Genomic DNA, 12,448 nt, shown 5'->3' with positions numbered 1-12,448 from the left:
TTCTTTAGTTGACCATGTCAAATCCATCGACCACTTCCAATCATTGGATGATCATTTAGAGTATCTCTAAATTCATATTCGACATTAAATAAAACCAATGCCATTTGCTACTTTAAAATAAGTTAATTGGCTTAAAAATGAGGGCACAATTTCCTCTTGATCTAGTCTTTTTAATGTGTAACCTATGTTGGCTATGAGTATACCAGACATATTCTGTGAATAGGAATTGCCAAATGATGCAGTATTGATATTTTAGATATATTAAAAATGTAAACATATGTTTAATTTTATAAATGACATTAGAATTTATTTGCTAATTAACAAAGAAACCATTATAACCCGGAATTAGAAGAAAAAAACAACAGCTACTGTACATTTCTGAAAGGATAGCTGTGAATCAATTCAAGAAATATTGATGGCTCTTTTTTATAAATCAAAGATAGATCCCACAAAAATTCAGCATGTGATCCAGGACGTGCTTTTATCCAGAGCACATAGCCCTGCCACTAACTGACTTACTAACCTTTTTAATTTTGAAATCTGAAAGGCACAATCCTGCCACTCACTTTTAAAAATAACTTCAAATATAAAACTCCCATTCTTAACAAGGTAGACAGAGAGTAAATCCATGACCAGCTTTAGATCAAAACACCATCTTCAAGTCCCAGCTCTCAAGATTTTGAAGTGAGTATTAACCACACATAATGGGAGTACAACCTTGATTTGCTTCGTAAATCAGATTATTGGTATAATTTTTATTTCAGATGTGTAGCATATACCTCACACATTTTAGCATGAGCAAATGTGCTTTGAATTGTTTACATTTAATTACAGAGCAGAATAAAATACTTCAAATGTGGAAGTTATGACTCTTGTCTGTACCACAAACCACATAAAACTAGTACTCTTACATTAATTTCAACAAGAAGAATGTATTTAACAACTGTGCCAGTTGCTCAGAATACTTTATCCAGAATATAATAATTTCAAAATCCTAAAGTCATGCCTACCAGAACTTAGGTAAATTGATTTATGAAATAAATATCTCAGATAACTGAAAAAAATGTTCTTGATCTTTAAAGGAGTTTTGATAATTTTCAGATGTACATGTGAACATAGCATACCTTGTTGCGATCTTGGACTACAAGCACCCTTCCTGTGTCTTCATCAAAAACAGCGCCTAGAAATCAATGAACAGAAAATTATGAAAATGGCATTTGAGTTTGCACCAAAACATTTTTCTTCTTCGGTCCTTCTTTAATGTTACTGACATATTCTCTGCCACCCAGCTACCCCATATTTAAATAGAAAGGCCTGAATTATCTACATCAAAAAATGCAAACACTAGTCTTGATTCTTTAGACCAGTGGAACACCACAATGAGCATGCCAAACTTAACTACTGCTGTTGCTGCATCTCTTACCTTGAGGATGTCATGTTATCCAGCTACAAATTGCAGGAGAGAATGGATTATACGACTGCTGCAGGATTTTTCAGCACAGTTTCAAATTTCCAAAGTATCTCAAACCTGATGCCTTTTGACAGCCGATTAATGAATTGCCTGACAGCACAAGGGAATTTATAAATGCTTTCAAGTATGATGAGTTCAGCATTTCTTTTCTCTTTATCAGTTCTGTTGTGGTACAACAAGCACAAGACATGTTCCAGTCACATTGTATGGATTGTATTTCTGGGTAAATACTACAAATGTAACATGAGTCACTGGGGATCTAAAACTGCACAACTGCTCTGACTTGCTAATATTATATAAATGTAGCCTGCGACTGAAAATTCCCAGAAAAATCTTGTAGCGTGATGGGGGTTTTAGGTAAATGGTTCAGAAATAGCAAAATTGGCTTTTCAGATAAATAAATACTGTAATCTCAAAAGGACCTCAGGCAGGGGCATGTCTGCCAAGAAAATCCCAAGTCCAAAAAATGAGCTGCCCTAGCTGAAACTAGGTCTTTCGTTCTAGGTCAGTATAATTTTGAGCTTTGTACGGTCTAAGGACTGCTAATTCACAGCGCCTCCAACCAACCAATTTATTAAAGTGCATCCCAAACAATCACTGTAAATCATTTACTCACCAAATGCTGGGAATCAGAATCACATACACTATATTTACAGTAGCCAGCAAAGAAAATCTTTTATAAACAGGCAGCTCAATAAATATAAAAATCAGGAATAAATACAAAGATGCATTACATTCCAAATCCCAATACCACTTATATCTTCTTTGCAAGAGCCAGTATAGTGGTTTCGAAATTAAGTTAATCAATCACACAAAGCTCTGTGGCAAATCTCACAAATATTAGAAAGTTGCAACATTCTTTGAACATCTTTAAATTCTAAAAGAGTATCCCATATGTACCATTTTCCCTAGTTACAGATTATACACAGTATACAGTACAGTACAATACAGTTTTGTGCAATAGTTTGTTGAAAATTCTGCATTAACTGAATCCAAAGGAATTTAAACATAACATATAGAATTAAAAATGTAACATACATCATTCAACAATTTAGGTATACCAACTAAGAAAAAGTGGTTTGGACTTTAAGAAGTATATATAAAATAAAAGCAGGATACATAAATCATAGCATTACTGGTTCAAGTAACCAAGCAACAATGAATCCTGCCCATGTAAATCCAATTGGGTCTCTTTTTAAAATACCTTAATAGGCAATGTGTATTTAGACCAATCTTTTCTAAAAATAAGATAATTCTGCCCCCTTGAAGTAAGTTTTAAAAATACCACAAAATCATTCTGCTGTGAACTGTACTACTATAATTGTAAATGAGCTGATAGATACAAAGCTGCTTCCCTTAATGGAAATAACCTGCTTCAGAAAATGAATGGATAAGTTAAAAATGAATGTATAGATGTACAAAAGGAAAAAGCCCTAAAATCTAGCAGTAGTATTTAAGAAATAGTCACATCAGATAGATAGATAGATAGATAGATAGATAGATAGATAGATAGATAGATAGATAGATAGATATCCATCCTGAGGAGAAACTGAAGTGTTACAGCAGAGATTACACAAAATAAAGAGAATACAGTATATGTTGTATCTTGTAATCTTCAGAACTAACTTCTTCATAATTTTGTAATGTGATTGGCTCCAGGATTGGAGATTCTTTACTTTGTAATTTGTTTTACTTCTAGTCTCATATCACTAGTGGCAGAGAATGCCACTTTGACTTTGATTAGTATGTTACAGTGAATTATATAGTTAGAGTTTGGCCAAAGGACAGTGAATCTGCCTAATGTTACAAATCTGGTGTAACAGTTATGTCTACAGCTGGTGAATGTAAAATTTATTATGCATGCAGTCTCGTGGATTAAAGCATCATTAGCTATACAATATGAACTATGACTCACACGTTACAGTATTTTTCACGCACATTATAACAAATGTGAATGGCTGTTATTCAGTAACCTAATTTTTGGTTATGTTGTATCTAAGATACAATGGTATTTTTATAACTTACTAGTGCAATGATGTTTTTCTTTTCCATTTAAGCTTTCTTAACTTGTCTCCTTCCATGCAGTTCCTTCTTGTACTATAGGAATGCAGTTTTATTTTAAAACCAATCTGGCCAAACGTATGGAAATTGATGTCATAGAAGCTCTGAGCACATTTCACTCCAGACCCAGAAACTGAAAGCCATTATTATGTAGGAGTATGTAGGAAAATCTGCTTCCTATAGTCAACCTCACTTATAAGCTTATAAATCCAGCAAAGAAGTGCAGAAAAGTCAACTTAATTTTAGAAGTTTTGATTTAAAATCTTGCTGCTACTGGAAACAAAAGCAGGATACAATTAGTCATTTATCAGAGTTAACAGCCTGTGAAATGATGCAGGCTTAAAATTAGAGTAGGAACTGATTCATTGTGTGTAATTTTGAGCCCCAAACCACAAACACAATTCCAGGTTCAAATAAAAGATTTTCATTTGCTTCCAACACTTTTCTTACACAAATACCCGCCATAATACAAAAATACAAGCTCTCCTTCCGCCTCCAGTTGAGTGTTGCCTGCTGCTTCCTGATTACTCAATTAAGCAAGGTGGTGCATTTTGGCGGTATCCAAAAACCACAACAGGGCAGCGTTTCCAGGCTCCAAATCCATTACCACCCTGTGGGTGTTTTAGTTGAGTTCAGCCCTGAGAACACAACCACCTATTGTTTGGGGAATGAATTGGTACTGGTATGCCCATCTGTCCAGTCCATCCACTATGGCCTCAATGCTGGGTAAGAAATCCCTCCTTTATCCTGGCTAGCATGTCTGTCCTTCCTTATATAATATATGTTACCAGCCAAACTTGATTTTAAGTACAAATTAGTTTAGACTATGCAAAACCAGTTTGTCCAAAGCATGATAGGATGAATCCGTTTGGCCTTGTCTAAACTAGTTTGACTTTCAATCACACTTTCCTCTATAGGATAATCCAATTTCGCCTAGTCAAAACTTACATTGTGTATATATGTCACACATAGACAAAAACAGGCATATCATTTTCTTTGTGACATTTGAAAAGTTTCAACCAACATTCTATCGCGACCACCATGATCCGTAGCCACATGGGCTGCACAGATGACATCATATAGTTCAGATGAGAATTATCATTTTATATTTTCATTACCATCATTTTGTGTGACAGGATTTTTTTATGACTCTGATTTCCAGTACATTAAATCATTTTAACCTTCTTTGTTGTAGGAGTGTTTTCTTTTTCACTTTTTCATCCTTCAGCTCTTGTATAAGTTCTGAATATTTGACTTTTGTAAACACATTAAAACGAGTCAATTTTTTGGTTTTGCTTCTTATGCCCTCAAGGTTGCTGCATATCATGCCTAGCCTGTACACTGGTACTGGGAGTGCTGTGCAGCGTGGAGGCAGATTGGCAGTTGATTCTGGAGTTCATCAGGGGTGGGTTCTTCCTCCTACTCTGTTCAATACTAGCATGGACTGGGTGTTTGGCAAGGTTGTGGGGTCTAGCGGCTGTGGGGATTCTCCGAAGAGACACAGTAACAAAGAAGTCCAGTCTTCGACTCAGGTCACTGGATTGCACCCATGTCTCACAACCATATAGCAAGACAGGAAGCACCAGGACTCTAAAGACTTGGACCTTCGTCCTTTTGCATAGGTATTGGGAGCGCCACACACCTCTTTCCAACATCCTCATGACCCCCCATGCTCTCCCAATTCATCTACTGACTTCACAGGAAGAGTCACTAGAGACATGAATGTCACGTCTGAAGTAAGTAAACCTCTCGACAAGTTCAACACTCGCTCTGCAGACAGATACACTGCTGTCTGGGTCTGGATCTTGGTTTTTATCCAGGACACTTGCAAGCCCAGACACTCAGATTCCTCGCTTAGTCTCTTGAGAGCCCCGATCAGCGCCTACATTGACTACACAAAGATAACAGCATTGTTGGCAAAATCAAGATCAGTGAATCTTTCTTCGCCAACAGATACCTCAGAGACCACACAACCTTGCCCAACACCCAGTCCATGCAAGCACTGAACAGAAAAGGAGCAAGAACCCACCCCTAACCAACCCCGGAATCAACTGATGAAAATGCAGAGGCTCTAACTCCATTCTGAACAGCACTCACAGTACCAGTGTACAGGCCGGCCATAATATCCAGCAACCTTAGGGGGATCTCATGTAGTCTCAGGATGTCCCACAGGGCAGCTCCATCAACTGAGTCGAACATTTTACGAAAATCGACAAAGTCTGCAAAGAAACTCTGCCAATATTCAATTTTGTGCTCCATGAGAACTCTCAGTGCCAGGATCTGGTCGATTTATAGACTTCTTAGGTGTAAAACCAGACTGCTCTGATTGCTGGTAGGTAAGCAAATGATCACGGATCCTATTGAGAACGACCCTAGCAAGGACCTTTCCCAGCTACGAGAGCAGTGTTATTCCCCTGCAGCTGCCACAATCCAGGGGCCTCATGTATAACGCCTTGTGTAGAATTCACACTATAACGTGGTGTAAGCACAAAAGCCGAAATGTACTTACGCACAGAAAAATCCAGATGCAGGAATCTGTGCGTACTCCAACTTCCACGTTCTTCTGCTACATAAATCCCGGTCAGCGTGAAAAGTTACGCTCGTGCACGCGCTTTATGTAACGCCCCAACTCCTCCCAGAATTACGCCTCTTTGAATATGCAAATCAATAGAAATCGCCCTTAAACGCAGCCTTCTGTGAAAACACAATGGGAAAAGGAAGAGGGAAAATGGAAGAATTTTAGCGAATACCAAGTGGAGGCAAAGTCGGCGTGAAAAGGCAAGACGTAGCCCACCATCTGAGTGTCATATGAAAGCTTATTAGGGTACAGAGAAAAAAAAGGCACACAGTGGGGAAAAAGCAAGAAATGTCAACTTCAATCGCGAAATTTCCACTTTAATCACGTAGTTTATTTTGTCATTAAAATAGAACATCATAAACTTCATCTTAAAATCGTTTAATTAACCAGTTTCTCAAATCACATCGTAATTAAAGTAGCACGTTAAATGCTTTGTTTTGTATGTGATCTTCTATGTGCTTTATGTGTGTGAATCACTACATGCTTCTTAAACTGGCTCTCTTCCTCCGACAGGACACAGAATCCATTACATTCATGATATTACAGCTCTCTGAATAACTAAAATACTGAGATGTATACGTGATATAATTTTCATGATGATAGTTAAAGCACATTATTAAACATGGGTTTCACGGCGCAGTGATTGTGTGCGACCTTCAATGAAATTATTTATTGCAGCAGTACTCATGGGCGGCTCTATGTCCAATAGAGAAAGTCCAATGTCAACATGTTATCTTATGCGCGGTGGATCGCCACACAATCTGCTCTGTAATAGACGTTAAGCCATCTGTAAGCTTAGAGCGCCGATTCTTCAAAATGTTTAAGGAACATTGAAATATCTTCGTAGTACATGTTTAATTATTCTATCTGTCACGCCAGTCACGGTGAAGAATATAGATTATTTAAATGAAGTTAAAGTTTTATCTGTATAATATAATAAACATATTTTGCTGCATTTTATCTTAAAAATGATATCGTCATCATATGTAAATACACGCTTTATAAAGTGGCGCAGGTTGTGTAATATTATAACTGTAGTGCAAGTTTATAGTGAAGTAATTGTACTTATAAGTACAAACAGTTCTACAAGGAGCACTTGATTGAGTGCGTTTAAAGTTCTTGGGATGAAACTGTTTCTGAACTGCGAGGTCCGTACAGGAAAGGCTTTGAAACGTTTGCCGTGGCTGAGACACCATGTTCTTGAAGATGTATACCGATAATTCTCTTTCCGATCAGCTGCTGCTGTGATTCACACTCAGAGTGATATAAATTATCCGAGTGGTGCAGTGAGAGTAATATGGGAAAAGATGATCCGCTGTGGACACTCCTAACTGGAGCAGCAGAAAGAAGTAGAAGGTGCAGTTAGAGTAACAACACTAAAGCAGTTATGGTATTTGGTATACTATGGCTATTCCCTGGACCATTATATTGTTACAAGTTAATTACAATCAGATGCATTACACTAATAAACAATATGAGGTTAGTTTCAGTGTATTTATAAAGCCGCGTCAGGAAAATAAGGAGTAACCACACAGGAACAGTAGCATTGCTTTGACGCTGGGTGCCGCCAGTTTGCAAAACCAAGCGGAGAACTTGCGTACGACAAGGTATGAGGTACTGTGGAAAAGTGCGTGGCTTTACGTCAAGTGTAGGTTTTATACATCGCGATTTGAACGTGGAAAAGTTCTTAAGCAACATTTCTGTGCGTACGCACCATTTATAGGCCCCAGGTGATCACCATTTCTTTTCCAGATAGGAATGACAAGTCCTGTTTTCCAGTCAATTGAGAGCAGTAATAGCAGCAATATATCAAAAGATAATAACTGACATTTACATATATACAAAAGAAGGAGCAGTAAAAGAATAACAAGGAATAAGGAAATAGATCAATGTATTGTAATGACATCTTGGTAGAGAAAAAAAAACAGCACACTGAAATGTAAACAATGAAGGGAAGACTTTTTTTTTTATGAAGGAGTGAGGTTCAAAACAGAAGAGTAAGTGAGAGAATTAAGAAATGTACAGAAGAGAATAGGTAGAAAAAAAATATATAGTAAATTACAGGATGTGTACATTTGTCAACCTCTCTCGCTTTTAGTTGTATAGGACACATTAACTGAGCAGAGCCAGTATTTAAACTGATGCATTAGCTACCTGCTTGTGTTGGATGTTAGGAAACCACTTCTTCTGCATTTCTCTCTGGCAACTCGACTCGAGCTTTATTGCTAAACACATCTTTGCTAAGTTTAGTCACAGTTTCCTCCTTCCATTTCACAGCCCAGACCTCTTATCATCCTGCTCATTGGCTTAAGTGAAGCTGTACAGAAGGAACTCTGTGTTATCGTTGTCTTGTGCCCCCTAGCGATGCATTACAAATTTTACATGACATATTCCTCTAGTGGTCCTTCTTGGAGGTTGGAGTGTGTTTATTTTAGTATACCATACCAAGGAAAAGAAGGGTTTGGGATTGGACCATTTAGGAGTTAGTAAATTAATTTGAAGAGCCATTCAAGGCCTGATCCCCTCTCTTTTTCCTATGCAAGACAATTCACCTTCTTCACTCCTTCAACCATATTGCTAGTGCAGCTGCTCTGCCAGTGGCCTTCATTTGCAAACAAAGCAAGCCCTATAACTTGGCACGCTTCTCAGTGCTGTGCCTAGAAAAGAACTCAGTGCCTTAGAACAGCCTCCTTACTACAATATTATTATTGACAAATATTGATCAACAAATGAAAAAAACATGTGTTGGCTATTTTTTTTTTTTTTATAACTTCACCAAATAATTTTGCATATACGACAAGCCCCATTACTCTGTGCTATCTCTTCTCAGCGCTGTGCCGAGAAAAAGATGCACTGCATTAGAATAGCCCCCTTGCTACAACATTATTATTGACAAATACTAAGAAATAAATAAAGTGTTTGCTAATTTTCTTTTTTTTTCTATGACATCACCGAATTTCAATCAAATCCATCAAGATATTTTAGAGATTTGGGGGTATTTCGTTTTTCTATTGGAGGTGTATCCCAAAATGTTGATATATTGAAATGTATTTTCTTAGTGGATTCCTATTGACCTACATGTCATCGTGGCAATTTTCAGCTTTGGTAGGAGTGAGTGAATTGGAATGAAAAATGAATGAGTCAACTTTGAATTATATATATATATATATATATATATATATATATATATATATATATATATATATATATATATATATATATATATATAGAGTATGTATTAATGGAAGAACAATAGAGAGAGTGAGAGAGTGAAAGACAGAGACATAGAGATTATAATATTATAATGTTATTGCAAGCAAAAATACTGATAATGACAACAGCTGTTTTTAATTTTTTAAGAGAACACTAAATTTACTGTTCCAAATAATTATGCAAAATGATTTTTAAAATATTTAATAGATCATAATAAACCTAAACCAGAATCTGGTGTATTTGTTGCATGAACAAATTATTTTTCAAAAAATAAAATGTAAAATAAAAAACATATTTACAGATCAAGTTACACTTTTATTTGTGTGCCCTTATTTGATATGACTTTAAAAACTCTCGAATACATTGAACTTTTAAGTCTATGTATAATTTCTTCCAGCATTTCATTTGAGAATGTTGAAAAACTTAATGCTGGCCATGAGAGAAAGGTGCCAGAACACACTGCACAACGCAGTTTGCTGTGTATGGGATGGTGTAGCTGCAGACCGGTCAGATTGCCCATGCTAACCCTTGCCCGCTGCTGAAAGTGCCTATACAATGGGCATGTGAGCATCATACCTGGACCATGGAGCAATGGATGAAGATGGCCTGCTCTGATGAATCATGTTTTCTTCCAAATCATATGGACAGCTGGGTACATTTGCACTGTTTACCTAAGGAAGAGATGGCAGTAGGATGCACTATGGGGAGAGAGCAACCTGGTGGAGACACTGTGACGCTCTGGGCAATATTTTATTGTGAAATCTTGGTTCCTGGCATTCATGTGGCTCTTACTTTGACACATACTTAAGGATTGTTGCATACCACATACAACCCTTAATAGCAATGGTATTCCCTGATAGGAGTGGCCTCTTTAAGCAGGATAATGTGCTCTGTCACACTGCAAAAGCTGTTCAGGAATGGTTTGAGAAACATGACAAAAAATTCAAAGTGTTAACTTTACCTCCAAATTCCCTAGACCTCAATCCGATTGAGTTTCTGAGGGATGTATTGGAAAAACAAATCTGTTCCATGGAGGCCCACCTGGCAACTTATAGGAATTGAAGGATCTGCTCCTAACATCTTGGTGCCAAATAGTACAGGACATGTTCGGATGTGTTGGGAAGTTCATGCCTTGATGGTTTAGAACTCTTTTGGCAGAATAAGGGTGAACCACACACTATTATGCAGGTAACTTTAATGTTGTGGCTGTTTAATGTTGGTGTATTTTGTCGTCGCTATTATTATTATTATTGTGAATTCCCTTGGAAGAGAGAACAGCGTCCACTAAAAACTCCAAATACACAGTGCAGTGTTTACCTACAATGTCTGTGGCTGTGCTCCAGCTGTTGTTAACATTGACACACAAACCTCCACCTCTGTTCTTCCCATAATTCCCTGTCCTATAAGCAGAGCAACTGGCTAACTCAATACCAGTGTCGAAAACAAAACAATTCAATTAAGTAATTTTAAATCTCATCATACAGTTGTTCAAATTGTGTGAAGCAGTCTGAAATCTAATCTTGCCCATCTAGTTGACAAGGGATCTGGAATTAGCAAGAAAAAGACTTGGTAGGGCTGGTCTGCATAGTTTAGTATTTAGCCTAGATTATAGCTTGGCTTCTGCTTTCTTTCCTTTCGCCACCTATATCGTCTCACCTAAGGAATTATAGCTGACAGGTTTTGGGTAGCGATGGATCTTTGGTGGAATAAATTCTGTGTTAAAAATATAATCTGTGCATTGATCTCTGATATAAAGCAACTGAGGATTGCTTGATGAAATTATGCACTATTGCTCTTCCATTAAAAACAAACATAAAACAGCTAATCCAAGAAAAAAAAGCTGCAGGCAAGAAAAAGCCAAGCCACGGCGTCTGCAAGTACCAGCATACTCTAGTTAGATCTATTGTTTATTATTTGTGTAATTTTTAATGGTTCCAAATTCATGTCTATAACTGTTATTCTTGCAGGTATTGTTTTTATAATATTCACCAGAATAATAAATGCTGCATTTGCGGTCAAGCAGCTCATATTTTGCATTCAGTGCTCCTAAAAGCTTATTGAATTTTTCTTTCTCTACTGCATAGGAACTTTACTGGGCTTGCATTAAGGAAAAATCTGTGGTCAGTAGTGAGGTGGTGATATTTCAGTGCAATGGAGCCACTGAAACGTGACGCTTATTTTATATGTCATTAAACAGGGAAGTAATATTTTGCTCTTACAATTTGTTTTTATAAAACCAAACAAATGTTTATCTTTTTAATTGACATTTCATTATTCTATCACTAAATTCTGATCAAAAGTAATATAGTTGTTTACATGACTACCTCCATTTTACAATAACAGACCTCAATAGACTCCAAGATCAAGTCTGTGTGTAATGAATGAATCTAATATACAAGTTTCACTTTTTGAATGGAATTACTGAAATAAATCAACTTTGTCATGATATTCTAATTTATTGACCAGCACCTGTATAGCAGACTTGAGAAAGCATGCTTAAAACTCAGAAAAAATGATTCTGTACAGGAAGTTCTAAGCAAAACAGCTACATTTTCATCAATGAAGAAGCAAAGGAAATACTCTATCTCTGTTGAGAAGTACAGAATTTCAAAATCCCCCTCAAGGATTTAAAACTCTTGGAAATCTAACTGATAACTAAGCTACTACACTGAATTTGTTATGGGATTTATTTTCATTACTTGACACAGAAAAACAGTGTGATCTACTGGATAATGCATTACAGTGGGGTTTTCTTAAATTATGGGAGGTGACCCAAAATGGGTCACGGGATACTGGTGTTGGGTTGCAAGTTCCTGTTGTGGACTGTTTGCAAAGTGTTGATTAGGCAATCAACATTGCTTAGATGATCATCATCAATTACCCTCCCCTGACAATCACCCATGTTTCTCCCAGGGGGCACACTGATGATCTTCCAGGCAAATAACAAGGAATAGGTCTTGAAGACACAAAAAAGGGCAAGATTGGATTGTGACAAAAATAAATTTAAGAAACTATATATTAGACCTTGAATCGTAACCATGTGTCCATGATCATCTAAACTAAGCTTACAATACAATTTATTTATATATTGTTCCTCTCTATCATACACAGTTACTCTTTTAGCA

General features: G+C 36.8%; 1 protein-coding gene across 2 annotated transcripts in view; it reads right to left on the bottom strand.

The window, feature by feature from the left end:
• nudt6 (nudix (nucleoside diphosphate linked moiety X)-type motif 6) overlaps positions 1–12,448 on the bottom strand; it is a 64,058-nt gene that overhangs the window by 38,858 nt on the left and 12,752 nt on the right. For both annotated transcript variants that reach the window (XM_039751223.1, XM_039751224.1), the window contains one exon: positions 1,125–1,180. In XM_039751223.1, coding sequence (XP_039607157.1) covers positions 1,125–1,180 — 56 coding nt within the window. The remainder of the gene's footprint in view (positions 1–1,124; positions 1,181–12,448) is intronic.

The sequence above is a fragment of the Polypterus senegalus genome, chromosome 4, assembly GCF_016835505.1.
Source record: "Polypterus senegalus isolate Bchr_013 chromosome 4, ASM1683550v1, whole genome shotgun sequence".
Classification (NCBI taxonomy): Eukaryota; Metazoa; Chordata; class Cladistia; order Polypteriformes; family Polypteridae; genus Polypterus; species Polypterus senegalus.
The sequence above is the reverse complement of the archived record's forward strand: the minus strand, read 5'-3'. Positions and strand labels throughout refer to the sequence as shown.